The 18,582-nt window shown below is 43.5% G+C and overlaps 1 protein-coding gene across 4 annotated transcripts in view; it reads right to left on the bottom strand.

Annotated features, from left to right (window-relative positions):
• Positions 1–18,582, bottom strand: part of RFTN1 (raftlin, lipid raft linker 1) — a 146,294-nt gene that overhangs the window by 15,514 nt on the left and 112,198 nt on the right. For all 4 annotated transcript variants that reach the window (XM_014603052.3, XM_006262383.4, XM_019498083.2 and 1 more), the window contains exon 7: positions 9,986–10,101. In XM_014603052.3, the coding sequence (XP_014458538.1) occupies positions 9,986–10,101 (116 nt within the window). The remainder of the gene's footprint in view (positions 1–9,985; positions 10,102–18,582) is intronic.

The raw sequence follows: 18,582 nt of genomic DNA, 5'->3' as shown, positions 1-18,582 counted from the left end.
CCAGGGGTGGGCAATTATTTTGGGCAGAGGGTCACTCACTGAGTTTCAGCAAGCTATCGTGGGCCGCATGACAGGCAGCTCAGGGCAGATTAATATTAATTTTCTAAATTTTTTAGGGGCTCTGCTGACCAGATAGAATGGCCTGGCAGGCTGCATCCGCTGCATTTTGCCCACCCCTACTATATACAATCGCATACAGGATTAGGACCCCTGCAAGTAACTACACAAAATCACAGGAAGGCCTTTGCTCACTTCTGGATATGTGAAAATTTTGCACGTGAGTAAACATATGAGATTTTGAGAAAGCCATGAAGCACTGGTATTACACAAGACTTCTCTTCAGCACTATGCTATGACAATTTAGCTGAGATTACAATTAATTTTGTGAGAACTAATGGATTCGAAGATCCACAAAACACTATTATATTAGGAAAACTCAACCACCCAGTCCACTCCCCATCAACAAAACTACAAACCTATAGGCATGCCCAAATATCACGGGCTCAAAACCTGTGTGTGCTGTTCAACTATTTTTGTTCCTGGGTATAAGTGAAGTGTAAAATGCTATGTCTATCAAGCTGATTCTTCTCAATGGGTTTTCTGACTACCGATCCCACTTCATAACCATGACACCTGCACAAGTATTATGACCAGTGGCATAGCAAGCAGAATTCGCACCTAGGAAAAACACTGCAGGAAACTGTGTGTGGAGTGGGTTGGGGAGGGAGGCCCAACAGTTATACCTATGCCAGAAACTCCTAAGCAGTCCTCAGCTGAACAGCAGCAGCCACCTGGGGACTGTTTTGGAGTTCCTGGCACTGGTATACTGCCAGGGCACGGACTCTGTGATGGTGGGGGTGGTGATTCTGGTGCACCTCTGAACTTGGCATCATGGGCGAGTGCCCCTCCTGTCTGTAGTTACACTACTCATTAGGACTGTTCAAGTGCAGAGGCTTAACAGAGCATATCCATACCCTGGCCAGCTGTCAGCTGCACTGGTGACTATTTCTGAACTCCTCCGGCAAAGGTGGTGGTGCATGGGGCTGCTGCCCTGGACACCCTCCCTTAGTTATGCTACTGTTCAAGTACTCATGGTGATATAATGCACCCAAGAAGCAGGGGCATGTGTAAGGATGCATTTGCTGTTTAAACAAATGCAAATGTAAAACTGGCCAACACATCTCCATTGCCACCACAATCAACACACCTCACAATAAAACGATCAAAATCATACACATCTATCAGAACTTGTGGTATATTTCATCCAGTGCACCAGTGCCATCAAGGAAAACTATGGAGGTAAAACTAAACTACTCCACCCCAGAAAAGTGATTAAGGACAGGAACAACCAATCATCAGTGGGAGAACACTATTCACAGAACAACCACTCCATTTCTGAAGTCACAACCCTTGTACAGAAGGGAAATCTACAAAACACCTTCAGAAGACAGGCCTGGGAAGAAAAATTTATAACTTGACAGGAAAAACCATACAGAAACAACTGGCACTTTTACACATGCTCCAACATGTTCTAATTAGAATGCACCAGAGTAGACTTGATTAATCATTTTCATCAGAACGCTCCAGCATGCTGCAGTATCTCATATAGTCAGCATCCCACATTTCAAAAAGGTTGTTCAATGAGCTTTAGTTAGTGCCCCCGCCACCATTTTGAGATTCAGGAAGCTGAATACACAAGACGCTGTGGGCATTTTAATTAAAGCAGCTATGTGTTGGCAGGTTTATGGCCTATTACTATTTACCGGCTCTTTCTGCTAATCTTGCTGTACCTTCCCAGGTAATAACAATCCTCCTCCCATTTCAATGATCAAATTTTTTATACGATTAGGGCAACTAGTCAAATTACCCTTCACTTGTTTTGTAGATGATCCTGATAACTTCTCTTTACTCCGCAATTTTACCTCTCTCCTACTTTAAGAAAGTATTTTCATTTACTTAATGAAATGTAACAAAAGTTACTGTGTTATCTGATATTTAACTTAGGCTGTCTCTGCTTCTTTTCCAGACCTGAGGAAGGGCACTGTGTGCCTGAAGACTTGCCTAGAATATCTCCCAACTAACAGCTGATCCAATAAAAGATACTATCAAAAAAATCTTACTCCTTGAATAATCCTTGGACCATGACAACTACAACCCTACTACAATTTTCCGCACACAGCTTTCCCATTGCAATTCACTCTAGGTGAAATCCACTTTTCTTTGAACAAAGGTTGAGTAAAAAAGCCTCTCTCGCTGATGACTCCATGCATAAGAAATGTATCATCTCCATCTCTTTTTAGACAAACTATTGAACCGCAGAACAGACCCTTTACAGCTACCATTCTCCACAAAGCATTTTCAGTAATTCACTAGTATGCATAGTCATGGATTCCTTCTGAATGCCTTCTGCTGATTCCTACTGAATTAGTAGTGGCTGTTCTGGGGTCAAAGCTTGACTTGCAAAACTGGCAAGGACAGAATGACCTGAGCAGCAGACTCTACCCTTCCTAAATGAGGCCTGGGAAAGGAAGAGCAGGCAGCACTGCCCCAGTAGCCATCATAGTGCCCCCATGTCTCCATTCCAGCATGAAGATCAGCTTCCCCACTTAAACCAAGCACCTCAATTCTGAATGTCTAATTTTTGGAGAAACACTGCATATGGTATCCCCCTCAATATGGTATTCAAGGTGTCTCATAAGGTAAGAAACCAGTGATACAAAGCAAACAAACAAAAAACTTGTAAAACATCCCCTCCTAAGCTGTTCAGATTTGTCTACATAATAAAGGAGTGATAATGGCAATCCCTCAATATTTTAGTTACTCAGCAGCTCTTTTTCATATGGAGCAGAGAGCCTTTCACTTTTCACAGGACTGATTTCCATACTCATCACCTTCACCCTTTTCGCTGTTATGGGCACACATCTCTCTTGTGACCACAGGCTGCCAAGTGTTGCAAAGTGACGAGATCAAGCCCACCAAACTTATTAAACTTCTGACCTACATCAGATTTAAAGCCAAATTAAAACAAGATCTCCAGAGAAATCTCCATAAAGAACATGGAATTAAAACAATATGCTACCTAGTATTAGCAGAGAGAAACAATTTTGTCTCTTGATATAAGTACCACCTATGAATGTTTACCACACCTATGATTGATGCCATTATTGTTTCCATTCTACCAGACAAACAACTACTTCACAATGCATTTGGAAACTGACAGTCTAGTTCATGTCAACACACTTGGAGATGAAAAGTAGCAAAAAAAAAAAAAAAAAAAAAAAGACTGAAACAAGAGTTGAATGTGCACAGCAATAATCTCTCTCTCCAAGTCATGGAAAATATTTTGATGAAATATTACTCATTAGTAATAAAAAGATACAAATATTTTAAATATTTTATAGTGCTCATTTTAAAGGAACACTCAGTAATTTTGACAGCATGTTTTGTCTTGTGGATAGGGGAAAGAGAAGGTGACAGATCAGAGTTGGAAAGAAGGGAAACTATCTAGTCTTTGGTTAATCAGAGCTGTCTATTCACATTTACCTACACAAGCAACATTAAAACCATCAAAGAAGTTTTAATGCTAGAACTCACAGGCTGTAGTGGAAATAATGTGGCCTGACATTTTTAGGGTTAAAGTGGTAGGCTCATAGGAAGTATTCTGTCATTAAGACTCCTCTGGTCATTTGAAAAGATGCCACTGCTGTATTTTTGTTGGAGAGGAAAGAGTTACATAACTCAAAGCTATGACATCCTGTCTGTTGCTTGGCGGGACCACATACTGTGACAGCTGCAAGCTTTACATCCTCTACAAACTGACATTTTAAACACATACTGAGTGCATCGCAGTATTCTGCTTGTTTTCACTATTAAACTTGGAAGGAGTGCTGTTGTTTAATAGCAATTAAGACAGGCAAAATTCTCTCTTTTAAGAGTCATGCCAATTCCTCTCATTGGCCCTTATACTTAATGGAAAAATTCAGCTTTTTGTTTACTCTAAATAAGTAGTTCTATGTTTTTATTTATTATTTATTGTATTACAGATGGCACATATATGTAGCATTTTTGGATTTTTTCAGGTAACTATTGTAATGATGGGGGTTTTTTTTAATTGGAGAACAATAAAATTAACAAATTTAATAAACCAGTTTTCATTAACAGAAGATGCACAAAACCCAGCAAATGTGATAGCTCGTTCAGGAAATAGTCTGACATTTGCATTTAGTTTAGATTCTGTCTCAACAATTCTGAAGATTTATCAAGATAAGCAGGTCCAGTGTAAATTCAAAATGGAAGTCTATTAATTAATTTGTGGCTGGCCATCTGCCTGGTCTAAGACAGATATGTTCTAATAGAATGAATTTCTGGAAACAATTTATTTAGCATAATGGTCCAAAGATGAGCCTGCATCTCTGATTAGAATGTTTAGATTTATCAGACACTTCATTACTATGAAAATCCCTGTTGATGATTCTTTGAAGTATTTGTAGTAGAGGCAAAAGACTTATTGGGCTTCACAACAGATTTACTCAGCCTCAGTGAGCTCTTCCAACATCTTTGAACCTTTCTCTTTCCAAGTCTTTCAATTTCTTCTTCTCTCATTTTATTTCCCAGAGACTGCAAAGGTAAATCCTAAGGATATCTAACTGGGAGACATATGGAAAAGATACTATTCTAGTGATCAGGATTCTTGGGTCCTATTACTATCTCTTCCATTGATTTAATCACTTCACCTATTTATGCCCCTGTTCTACCTCCTCCTTTGAAACACCCAAGTACATACTTAAATTTGAGAGGAAGGGCAGTCAGATAAATCATCTCTCCTGTTCTTCTAGCTAAAAGAGGCCCTTTGCAAGGACAGGTCTCACTCTTATGACTCAGGGCATGTGTAGACAAAATGGGAGCCCTAAACTGAGGTGGTGGGTTTTTAAAAACAGTGCTTCAATTTAAGATGAAGTAAACCCCCACGTTGTGTCCACCCGTGTCTTACCTGCCTCTCCAGCGGTAGGGAGGGGAGAGTGAGCTGCTGGTGGGCGGAGCGGTCCCTGGGCTGCGGAGGGGCAGGGAGGAAGAGAGGGAGCTGGTGCTTTCCTCTGCAGCAGCGATGGGCCCCCTAAGCTGGCACCCGGCCACAGGCACCTGGCTTGGGCAGTTTCAGGAGACACCGCAGCCATGGAGGGAAGGACCGGGTTCCTGCGCAGCTCATGCAGGCAGGCAGGTTCCAGGGGGTGGGGGGAAAGATCAGGCCGCCGCTTTTTTCCTTTTTTCTTCAATGGAGCCTGCCTTCTCGGGCTACCACCAGGCTGCTTGCATGGCCTGCCTGCACAGTCCCTGAGCCACACAGAGCCCAGAGCTTCGCTCCACGGCTGTAGGGCAACAAACCAAAACTCCTTGGAGGTGTTTTAGTTTGCTGCACCCCAAAGTCATTTAAGGCATATTATGCCACTGAATGTGCTACAGCGGCTGGAATTAATGCGCAATACGCTGCCGATGTGTGCAAACACCAACACCATTAAAGTGGTGCAAAAGCATTTAACCCGCTTTAAAGTGTCGTGCACGCATGTACTTCATTTCACCTACACATGCCCTAGGACTCTACATAACTTGAGGAGGCGGCTGGCCAATTTCACAGGCAGATCTCAGGGCCAGCTGCAATTTTCAGTCTAATGGAACTGTTTGGGATTCAAGTGTTTCTGGGAATAAACACAAGCATAAAAGGGCAGTGTTGCCACATAGCATTGAGACCATCCTAAATCTCGAATTACACTGTATGCTCACCTGCTCTGGGCACCTGAGTTATATAAACCAATACGTCCCCAATTCAAATCTAAATCAAATCCAAATTATGACTGATGGAAATTAATTTGGTTCAGCAGGTCTGATGTACATGTTACTGATATATGAACAGTGTGGATTTTAACAGTTTATTTCTGTAATTATGCCTGGTTAGCCATCTATATCTAGACTAATGCTCAATGCCAAGAACCCAAACTACTTTGCCTGTGAAGGAGTATTTGTTGCAGATGCTTAGTTAGCACTAGAAAAGTTTTCACTAACATGTATGCAAACTTTTAGTATTCAAAGGACTGGAAGGAACCATCCACTTAAGGTTGTCAGCAAAGTCCATCCCAAAGGCACTGTGTGAAGAACTGTTAAGGTTGACAGAAGATTACAAAGTAAATATGTGAGAGAGGAAACAGCAGTACAACTTTAGTGATGTGACTGTCAGGTTTTTAGGTCAGCCATTTCAGCTCACTGACCTCCAGGACTGCAATGTCTTCAATGCTTGCAAATTTTTTTCACTCTCTTGAATTCTTTCTACTCCCTCAGAAGCCACTTCCAATTTTCACTTCTCAGAAGCTCTAGGTAGACTGGGCAGAAAATGGGAGGGGAGTTTTCATGTTGCAATCAATGAGGACAAAGAAGTCTGAGCTATCCATCAGGATAAACTATCACCCAATATAATCAATAAAAAGCGAACATACTTGCTGTAGTTTACACAAAACAAACACTATAAATGTGTAAATATAATATAGCAACAATAATAAAGGAAAGGTAAAATATTTAGAAGGTCTATATTTTGAAGCAAAAAGCAGAAGTTCCCAAGTTTCTTATGGAAATGATCAAGAAATGTATCATTTCTTCTAAGATGGCTAGCATTTAGCCTCCAATACAGACAATATTTATGAAAATTAAAAGAAGACATTGTCAGGGGCACAAAAGGTTTTGCAGTTTGTTATGGTTATATCCCAACTTACTTAATAGAAAGTTGTATAGGGTAAAAAATTCAAGATAGTAAAAAAGTAAAGATGTAATTTGCTGCTAAAACAGATTCCTAAAGCACAGAAAGGCTGAACTGTAACTAACCTCTGCATGGGGAAGCAACACAGAGCAGGTCAGGAAGGACAAGGATGTGGGAGCTAACCATAGTTGCATTTCTTACATCTCCAAATGCAAGGACCACATTGGCTAGCACATGCAGTACTAGCAAGAAGGCTGGACCCTGGCCTGTTCCCACCTTCTCACTACAAGACATCATAAACTGCAGCCTCTTCAAAGATGTCTGAAGCTGCACACCCTATGAGCATCTGGAAGGGCTGTACACAACTCGGATATAAGTCCTCCTTTAGATGCAATGTCTTTGAGATTCCTTCACAGGCTCTAGTTTGTTACTACAGTTAGCCTTAAAAACGTAACAGATATTAGCCTACTGAATTAAAACTGAACATAAGACACACATTCAAACATATTTAACCATAAGAGGAACCTTCTCTACCTGGTTAGCACAACACTGAATTGTTTGTTATAAAAAGCCATTTTATTTTACTAATCCACAATATCACCCCCTGAGAACTGCTAAAATTCAGCAGACTTTTACCTTTGGTTTGTTGGAATTTTAGATATTTAAACTACTGATGACTCAACATGTTTTGCTAATGCAAACTTTTTGGCCAACCATGCTTTACTTAAGCCTCATTCCAGATTTTACATGCTATTGATTTTACGTCAAACTGGAGGCCTAGTCATCACCCTTAGGGGACAGATTTTCTGGTGCCGACTGAAACAGTGAAGCAACAGCATTAGTGAAATTAAAAGAGTGGGTGATAATAAAAACACATGTTCCATGGGATCTTTTCCTTTAGATATAATAACAATTTAAACTCATTTCAGTTGGATTGTTTTACCTAGCTGTAAAAATTTTTGCCTGCAGCTGAAGACCTGAACCTATTGCCCTGATCCAAAGACATATTACCAAACTGGACTATAGACAGGCATGGGGGGATACTAGCCTACCAAAGGTTAGTGCTGACCTAGTGAAAGGGAACTTGAAAGGGCTTGATGTGTTCAAGTCAGCAGGCCCAGGTGATCTTCATTCAAAGGTGCTAAAGGAATTGGCTGGTGAAATAGCAGAGCCACTGACAAAACTGTTTGAGCACTCATCATGCTCAGGGCCGTTCCCAGCAGACTGGAAAAGGGCCAATGTAGTCCCTATTTTCAAAAAGGGGAAGAAGGAGGATCCAGGTAACTATAGACTGGTTAGTCTCACCTCTATTCTTGGGAAAACCTTTGAAAAAATTATTAAGGAATACATTTGTGTGAGTCCAGCAGGAAAAGTAATGCTGAAGGGCAACCAGCATGGATACATAGCAGGTTGATCCTGCCTGACAAACCTTGTTTCTTTTTATGATCAGGTCACAAACTGCTTAGATGCAAGAGCCAGGGTGGTTGTCATATACTTGGATTTTTAAAAAGCCTTTGATATAGTGTCACATCCCATTCTCATAAAAAAACTGAGAGGTTGTGACTTAGCTGATTACACAGTCAGGTGGGTGGCAAATTGGCTAATAGGACGCACCCAGAAAGTGGTGGTGGACAGGTCGGTATTGACCTGGAAGGATGTGGGCAGTGGTGTCCCCCAGTGCTTGGTCCTCAGGCCAGTATTGTTCAACATCTTCATCAGTGATTTGAACAAGGGTGTAGTGAGCACACTGTCCAACTTCATAGATTACACCAAATTATGGGGCAAAGCAGACACACTGGAGGGCAGGGAGTGGATTCAGGTAGATTTGGACAAGCTGGAAAAGTAGGCAGAACCAAATAGGATGCAGTTTAACAAGGAAAAGTGCAGAGTACTCCACCTAGGGAGGAGGAATCACCAACACACATACAGATCGGGGGAAACTTTCTAAGCAGCATAGCAGCAGAAAGGGATCTCGGAGTCATAGTTGACTCAAAGATGAGCGTGAGTTGACAATGTGACAAAATAATCATTAGAGCTAACCGGACACTATCATGCATTAACAGGTGCAGCATGAACAGGTGTAGGGAGGTGATACTTCCTCTCTGTGTGGCACTGGTAAGGCCGCAGCTGGAGTACTGCATTCTTTCGTATGATTAGAGGCCTGCAGGATAGGTCCTATGAGGCGAGGTTGAAGGACCTAGATCTCCTCAGCCTCCATAAGAGAAGGATGAGAGGGGATTTCGTGGCCATCTACAAATCTGGGGGGGGGAGGGAGGGGAAGCAAGGAATAGGTGATACTCTGTTTACCAGGGCACCCCTTGGAGTAATAAGAAACAACGGCCACAAACAGATAGAGAGCAGATTTAGACTAGACATTAGGAAGAACTTCTTTATGGTAACGATTACCAGAATCTGGAATGGGCTTCCAAGGGAGGTGGTACTCTCCCCTACCTTGGAGGTCTTTAAGAAGAGACTGGACAAACACTGGCTGGGGTCATCTGACCCCAGCACTCTTTCCTGCCCAGGGCAGGTGGTCGGACTCAATGATCTGCTGCTCAATGATCCCTTCTGACCCTGAAAATCTATGAAATTTATGAAAGAATCTATTTCCCTGGGCATTGTTAATTAGCCAATATACCATATGCTTGTTTCTTTCTGCATTTTTCCCCCAATTCTTCTCTATTAATCTGCAAACACTGAAACTTCTGACCAAAGAGACAGGCCTATTGAAAATTTGACAGTGCCTCTTATGGTGGCCAAAAGGGGTCATTGGGAAGCTAATGACTAGTTTGTGTGTATACATATTGTACTCATACCTATCTAAAGTGATTCTTTCTTTGGTACTACCACCATAGTGATAGATGCGATTATGTTGCCCTGACAACTAATGGAGATTTTCTTTTTCTAATAGCGGCCAATATTTTTGGAACAGAAGGTCCTGAGCTCTATCCCTTGCCACTCCCCATCAAATTCTCCCATATAATTTAAGTGACACCTACAATATACAACACTAGGAAGACATTGTGAGCATGTCAAAATATAAGCGTACACATCCAACTTGTGGTTAATTTTCCATATCATTATGTTGTCAGACCCTCATTCCTTTACTTCAGTAACCTATGTGTTATTGCTGAAGTAGAGATAAACACAGTATAACAGAGATTGCTTCACCATTTTGTTGGCTTGTGATTTAGGAAAATATAGTGAGGGAGGAAATAAAAGAATAGTAAACTACATACTTACCTCCAAAATAGTCCATTGTTCAACAACAATAGCATCGTACGGCTGTATTGTTTTACTGTCTTCGATGGCAAGATCCTCAAAGATAAACACACCATCTATCGATCCCTGTAAGGAATCTGTGCAAAAAAAATCAAGAGGTTTTGTGTAACCTTTGTGGCAGACACCCTGCATACAGCAAGACATTTTATTTAGCTAATGTTCATAATCAGATCATCTTCCCAGCTTGCTAATAAAAAGAAACCAGCAGAGATTCCTGGACAGTCTAAGTCTGCTAAAATAAGTTGGACTAATTAATCTGGACGTTTTAAGAGTATCCCTGTTCACTAAAGAGCCAGTCTCATTGTCATGTCACAAACTGCTACATGCTTCCATGAGTTTGCTTTTAACACCACAGCTACTTCAGTTTAATCAGGTGAAATGAAGTGTGCCTATCCTGGGCTCCAATCCAATTGGACTGCTGGGATGTTCATAGTTATACTTAATGGATGAAGTGCATAAAATAAGTTCTATGCAGCACCAACATTTTAAAGACTTTCCTACTTATGCTTCTAATGTTAATAAGTTCAACCATTTATCCACCCGAGGCAAGTAATTCCATACGTACCTGCAAGTGTAAATACTGTATTTACTTGAATCCAAGATAAGGTTATTTTTCTTATTTAATATGGGGGGGAGGCCCCATGCTTTGGATTTGAGTACTAGCTGGGGAGCCAGGCAGCTGCTGTGTCTCCAACTCTGGCCCCAACCCATGGTGGGACTCAGAGATGCTGCCTCCACCCACCACCTCCCCTCTGTTGCACTCTGCCCCATCCCCCCGCCATCCCCATCCACTGCTGCTTACCCTCCAACTATGACCCCAACTCTGGCCGCACTCTAGCCCAGGGCACAGAGCACAGAGTTACTCTGGTACTTGTTCAGCCACACACCAGTGGTGATGGTGAGAGCAGCTTCAGAGCCAACTCCAGCATTGAGGCCAGAGTTACTGCTGCTGCAACCATTACTGCTGGCCAGAGCGACTATGTGTCCATGGCCTGGGTTAGAGTGGAGCCAGAGCTAGAAGGTAAGTGGTGGAGGGAGATGAGTGGGATGGGAAAAGGTAGAGGGGAACAGAGGCAACAGCCAGGGCAGGGACCAGTGGGAGTGGGGGCAGGCGGGAGGACAGGGGTCAGGGGGGTGCATGCACTGTGTGGGGGGCAGGTGGCAAAGGGCAGGGGTCAGGCCACTTGACACCCCTGCAGCCTGCCCCGCCCCCCCCCCCCCCAACTGCTGCCTCTTGCCACTGCTTGCCCCGCTGCAGTGGTTGGGAGCATGAATTTAAGATGACCCTCCAATAATATGATTCTGTACAAATAAATTTTCCATGTATAGAATCTCTCTAAAATTAAAAGTCATCTTGGATTTAGGTAAGTACAGTACTTGGTCTATGTGCACAAAGGAAGATCTGGCATATGCAAATTACAGATTGTGTGACAGCAAAGACATGTTCACATATATTGCATTGATTATGAAGGCACTGTGGTGATTATGCCTCGTATACCACTGTTTTCAATCACACACATACGTTACATATTCAGCATTTCTCCAGTTTTCATAAATAAGTAAAAAGAAGATTTGAGCAGCATATTTTCTCAAGTCTTAATAATGCACTCCATAAAAAGAAGTCACCATCATACGCAAGCATTCTTTTTCACAACATTTTTCCGTGTGCTCCGTTATGGAGCTATTTTGTAAGATAAATAATTGAAAGGAAATTTTGATACTGTACCTTGTAATATAAATAATCCCAACCACAAAATAATCAGCATATACTTCAAGAGCTATCACTGATGATTATGAAGTACTAGACTGCTTATAATACTGCCTGTATACTGTTTATAATGTAATATATTTTGAAATCTTTTTACATTGTTTGAAAAACATTTTTTCAGCCTATCTGCCTTAAAATAGCTCCTTACACATTTATTTTGAATAACCAATTACAAAGACCTCAATTAGTCCTTTTTTCTCCCTCTCCCAAAAAAGTATGATATTTTACATCAAGGTTTCCATGCATTTTTATAGGGAATTATATTCCACACATTGATGCCATTTATTGTTTTGGGATGAGCCAGATGTTTGGAGAACAATAGGTCCTTGAGCTGATAAGCCATTAACATCTGTCTAATGAAGGTCACACAAGCTTGCTTTCAAGTTCTGAATGCAATCAGGGGGGAAAAAAAACACCTAGTGATGGATTTTCCTTAGAGAAAGTCTAAGCTTATGTTTTATTCAGTAAACCTGTTATTATTTTATGTCACTTTTGTATTAGAGATACTGAAAGTAAATTATATAAATTAGAGACAAACAAGGCTTCAGTCTGAGCCAAAACCTATTTTCTATTTTCTAATACTCTGTGGAGGATTCTATCAATTCTCTTATTTAAGGTTTTCAAATCATTCACATCTGCCCAGACAAAACATAGATTCTCCACACAGTATTTCTTTAATAATTACATTTTCATTAATGCTGACCTAATCACCTAAGTGCACCAAGATAATAGGAGAGAGTTCCTGTAAAACCTTCTTTTATATGACAGTGATAAAACTCTAAGCTCAATTGCTGATTTTTGCCAATAACCCACAAAGCAGGTAGTGTGAAGTCATAGCACCAAGTAACAGAGCTTGAGACAATACTAATTGAAATTCCCAGTCATTCAAGAAAAGTAGCCCTTGCAGCCAGAGATGACCCTAACAGGATGTGGGGCCCAGGGCAAATCAGCCTGTGTGGGGCCCCCTTTCGCATCCCATGGCACACTTATGCGGGTAATTGAACATTGTGGCATACCAGATGCGGAAGGAGGGTGGCGGCTGGAATTTCTGGCCAGAACACAGTGAAAGAAACTTCCAACCCGCAGGGCAGGTGGGTGGGCTACACTTCAAACATGGTAGCCAGCACCAAAAACGGGAGGACCCGCGGCCTCTCCACCCAGCTCTGTGGGACCCCCAAAGTGCAGGGCCCAGAGTGCTTGCCCTGATTTGCCCCCCACCAGGGATGGCTCTGCTTGCAGCACTCCTGAAAATGTACTTGCCCAGACGACTCTGTACTGCTGTGACTGCAGCTCCTCTCTTTTGAGATGTCTTGAACTCATGGGATGCTACATGGAGCATGCCCCTGCATTGGAGGCAGGAATGTGGCTTCTTGCACCTCCTTGTATCTTGTGCATCTCTATGGATACCAGGTATAATCCAGAACAGGATGTTTTGAAGTTAATGCAAAAGGGAGCTTCTCGGATGATGAATTTATAACAATTAAATTATCATAAAACAAAGCCTAGGGGCTTTGTTCCTAGGGAGGAAAAATGTCCACTAGGGAGGAAAAATGTCCAGCACACCTACAGCCTAGGGAATGACCTGCTGGGTGGCACGGAAGTGGAAAGGGATCTTGGAGTCCTAGTGGACTCCAAGATGAACATGAGTCGGCAGTGTGACGAAGCCATCAGAAAAGCCAATGGCACTTTGTTGTGCATCAGCAGATGCATGACGAATAGATCCAAGGAGGTGATACTTCCCCTCTATCAGGCACTGGTCAGACCGCAGTTGGAGTACTGAGTGCAATTCTGGGCACCGCACTTCAAGAGGGATGTGGATAACCTGGAGAGAGTCCAGAGAAGGGCCACTCGTATGGTTAAGGGCTTGCAGACCAAGCCCTACAAAGAGAGACTAGAGAAAATGGACCTTTTCAGCCTCCGCAAGAGAAGGTTGAGAGGCGACCTTGTGGCTGCCTATAAGTTCATCACGGGGGCACAGAAGGGAATTGGTGAGTTTTTATTCACCAAGGCGCCCCCGGGGGTTACAAGAAATAATGGCCACAAGCTAGCAGAGAGCAGATTTAGATTGGACATTAGGAAGAACTTCTTCACAGTTCGAGTGGCCAAGGTCTGGAACGGGCTCCGAAGGGAGGTGGTGCTCTCCCCTACCCTGGGGGTCTTCAAGAGGAGGTTAGATAGGCATCTAGCTGGGGTCATCTAGACCCAGCACTCTTTCCTGCCTATGCAGGGGGTCAGACTCGATGATCTATTGAAGTCCCTTCCAACCCTAACATCTATGAATCTATCAAAGCCCTTCACTAAAATTCACCTTCCAATAAAGTCAGTTCAATTGAGTCTCTGCAGTTACATGGAGCAAAGCTGAAGGTGTAAATGCTTACACCTTGCCTCTGTTTACATGAACTACCCTTTCCTGTATAGTTGGTCAAATCATTAAACGCTAAGGCTAAGTACAGATAGTCAAAAAGCCTGAGTCTGAATTTATTCAATCTTTGCAGGTTAGTCTAGACTGCAGAGATTAAACTGAAAAACAACTGGACACACACTTACTTTTGATTCAGGGAATGCAACCACATGCCTGCAGTGGCTCAGGCCAGAAGCTGGGGGGTGCTAGAACACAGCTCTCTGGCATGTAGCCAACATGAGCTGTATGTTCACTTCCTCTTCCTGGTGCCCCTGAGGTCTCTGGGATTTGCAGTCCAGACTCACAGCAGCAGGACTCTTCCTGCTTCTAGGTATAGGCTGCTTCCAGGTGCCTCTGGGATTAGTAGTCCACAGTCACAGCCAGCAATAAGTTTGAGCAGGAGAAAGGGGTGTTTAACCTCCCTCCCTGACCCCAGCCTCCAGCCTCCAAGCCCCCACCCTTTTCTGCTGCAGCCGACAGTACAACCCAGCCCAGGGCTGGAAAGCATGCTGGGATGCAGGGGGGCTGTGATTTAACTTGAACCAGGAAGGGGTCTGGGACAGAAGTTTCATAAATCAGTTTGACCCAAATCAGTTAAGCCTGATACTACATTCAACCAAGTTTATCTTAAACCAGTTTTAGCCACTTTGAAACTGGCTTACATGCACTGAATTTATGTTCTGTTATAGATTTAAACCGGTTTCTGATGACTTAAGCCAGTTTATTTGTAACTTCTGTCCCTAGCCTTTATGAGTGCGATGGCATGTGCAAATAATCATGTCAGTAGTAATGGAGGTTATGTTAGTAAGCTTATGCCTAAAGGTGAAAAATAAAAGCATCTCGTTTGCAATTTTTTTAGGGTTCTATCTGTAAACCCAAAGAGCTAGAGAAGTGCACCACCTTCTTCTCTTCCCTTTGATGTCCTGTGACCATCCCACGATCACTATGGTTAAGTACAGACAGTCAAAAAGCCCGAGGCTGAAACAATTCAAACTTTGCAGGTTAGTCTAAGATGCATAGATTGAACCAATGATAAGCAAATGAACAAATTTATACTGGTTTATGTGTAATTTCCGTCCCTAGCCTCTAAGAATAAAAAATGGGGAATCTGAGAAGCTTGATCAGTGAATTATGCCCTTCATGGACCAAGCTCCAAACTAGACTAAAGTGGCATTCCAATAATGAGCTAGAAAACCTTTTAGGGTATTTTTCCCCCTCTTCTTTTTAGCCAAGATGGATGACTCTCGTGTAACCCAGGCAGTACACCAAGAGGTACCCCCTCTTCGATTGAAGGGATCAAAGCAAGTGCACAAGCGCTGTGAGAGGTGTAGGGACTCTCCTCCCCCTATAGAGCAGAGTCAGACCACCAATGGGGACTTAACCAAATACCTTTTAAGGCATAATACTGGGAACATAACCAGTATAGACCAGGGGGTACAGGGGACACTACAATTCCCTCAGGGGGCAGGATTCAACAAAGGTTAGACACTTACAATCATAGACATATTCATCCAGTTGACAAAAGATAGGGTTAACCAAAATGTAAAACACAAACAGCAGAACAAACAATACTGGTTGGTGAAATATAAAAGGCACAGAATACAAAATATCAAATGACAAGGAATATAGGGCCTAGTTACCTGGATAGAGAAAACACAATGGCCCCTTTCCACTGCAAGAAGAACTTCTCCCTGTTAGCTCACTCACCCCAAATGGAACTTGAACTTGAACTTGGATCTCCCACATGGTAGGCAGAAACCACTACCACACAGCCACAAGTGCTAGCACTTCTCCAGGCTGCTAGGGGTCTTGACCTTCCCAGAGCCCCGGCCTCATGTGGAGCTGCCTGCCCTATTATTGTAGGAGCTGGAAGCACAGCTGGGAACCTCTCAGGTCACTGCTCAGATCCTTGCTGGAGCTGGGGATCCTCTCCTGCTGGCCACAGCCTCTCCTAGGGGATCCTGGAGCCCAGCGGGGAGCCTTTCCTGCTGGGCTCATGCCACGCTGCTGAGGGTCCAACTGCTGCCTGCAGGTCTCTCTCCTTCAGGCTCTTCTGGGGCAACTGCTCCCACCCTGGTGGCCCAGCTCTTGCCAGCTCTTTGAATCTCCTTCCTTATGGCCCCTCGCTGGTCTCCCGTGAGTCAGCTGCGCTGCCCCTTTTATCCCCCTCCAGGTGACCCAAGGGGCGAGTCTCTGGGGCCTGATTGGTGAGGAAAGGGAATCCCAAGTCCTCCAATCATCTTTTGCCCTTTCAAAACCCCTGGGCTAAGTCACTGCCAGCTAGCCCGTCACATTCGATTCAAAGAAGGAGAGAAAAAATTGTGGTTAAGAATAGCTAACATGCCACCAAGCAGCTGGCCTACAGGTTAGAAAAATGTGAAATTCAAATATAGTGCTCAAAAGTGTGCAAGTCAGCAGATGGTTGGCCAACAGTTACTTTGTATATTTAATTTAAAAATTACACTTACAGGGCCTACCTTCAGAAGCAGGAAGTAATTCAAGTTACTATTTTGGATGTACCCCTACCAAATCTGAGACAACAGAATAAATGTCACTACTCAAATAAGCACTTTAATTTTCCAAGGCAGGCATGTGAAACATACTCTCAGAGGTATGTTTCACATCTACAGGGGTGCTCTTCCACCCAAACCCACCCTCTCTGCCATCTTCTGCTTGACCACTGAGAACCACCTGAGATGTGCTAGGAACCAACTCCTTGGCCACTCTGGCACCTCAGTCTTATCCATCTCACCCAAGTCTTAGCAACTTTGAGCAGAGGGGATTTTACCAGCTAGAAGAATCAGATCCTTTGTCTGGTTACATGCTCAGAAAAGATAAGAGCCCTTTCCTTGGAAGACATCTGACTTTATGGCCAAATGCTCTGAGATCACAATTATCACTGACAATAACTGTGTTGTAAAAAATAACAAAAAAAAAGGTTTACTATAAAAACAAGAGTAAATGTAAGAAGTCAGTAACCATACGTTGAGATACAGATAGAGACACATAAGAAGAAACAAACAAAAGAAAATATCATAACAATAATTTTACCTTAACCTTGTCTCTTTGCCCTATGGTCCAAAAATGCAGCTTCCCTTCTCTGCAAGGGAAAGTCCTTTTCTGGACTGTTAGCTTGACTTGCCCAGCTAAGCTACTGGGGAACTAAAATACCTTATGCACAGGAAACTGTAGACCACGCTTTTTAAGGTGAAGATCACTTTTTGAAGTAAAGGGCAAACTAGGATATACCGCACCCCCCTGCCCACCAGGTCAGTCTGGAGGGAAAGGGGGGCAGATCAAGGCTCCTGCAGTAAGGGAGGGAGTGCGGCAGGGGCAAGTGAGGCCCTGGCCAGGCCAGGCCAGAGGAGGTTCAGAACCCTGGTGGCTCATCCAGGTGCACGGAGGAGCTCCCACTGCTGCATGCACCCTGGCAGAGGTCCGGGGGGCACGTGCCCCTCCAATCTGTCTGCGAGGTGAGGTGGCTGCTACTGCAATGGGCTTTGCACCCCAAGCCCTGAGCTGCAGTGGGACTTGAAGTGCAAAGCCCAGCACACAGCAGCAGCTGCCTTGCCCCGCGCACAGATTGGGAGGCATCGGCCCCCCCGGCCTCCACCGGGGTGCTTGCAGCAGCAGAAGTCCCCCTGCACATCTGGATGAACTGCCCAGGTTCTGACCCTTCCCTATCCCATCCTGTCAGGGGCCCCATTCATCCGGTGGTGGGGGATGCAGAGGGGGATCGTCCTACTCATCCAGCCTGGCTCTGGTGGCGGGGGGCACGGCTCAGCCCAGCCACGTGTGTCCTACCACTCCTACATTCTGCCACTCCCGGACTGTGTCCCAGTTGCTTCCCACGTGTGTCCCACTGCTCCCAATTGCAGAGCCTCTGAGATCTGAGATCGACTGTCAGGCACTCCCTGATCGATCAGTCAATCGGGATCAACCAGTTGGTGACCACTGCTGTAGACCAACAATTGCTCTTCTGGCAAGGCTTAAGTATGTTTCTTATCTGGTCATTTACATACCTCATACACTGGATTCTTAGGAAACCTCTATTATGCCTGTTACTTCCTGTCCCCCAAGTATGTATGTTTACCAGACCACAAGACTTTCCTGATCTAATTATGAGGATAATATTTACATCTGTTCAGACATTAGGATTACTAATCCAATATTCTAAAGATACTGTCTCCAACTTAATTTCCCCATTGTGATACATGTCTTTCCCTGAATACCCTGTTCTCAGGTATTATTCTTACTGGTTTTTTTTTTGAGATATAAGTCATCATTGTCTGGACAGGCCTGGCTCATGTATCAACAAGGATTTGTTTGCCTGGCTGTTTAGCATACCTATGAGGGATGTTAATTTTCAGTGATTACTTCTCTTCAGCC

This window comes from Alligator mississippiensis, chromosome 5 (genome assembly GCF_030867095.1).
Source record: "Alligator mississippiensis isolate rAllMis1 chromosome 5, rAllMis1, whole genome shotgun sequence".
In the NCBI taxonomy this organism is placed as follows: domain Eukaryota; kingdom Metazoa; phylum Chordata; order Crocodylia; family Alligatoridae; genus Alligator; species Alligator mississippiensis.
This window is presented reverse-complemented; position numbering and strand designations above follow the sequence as displayed.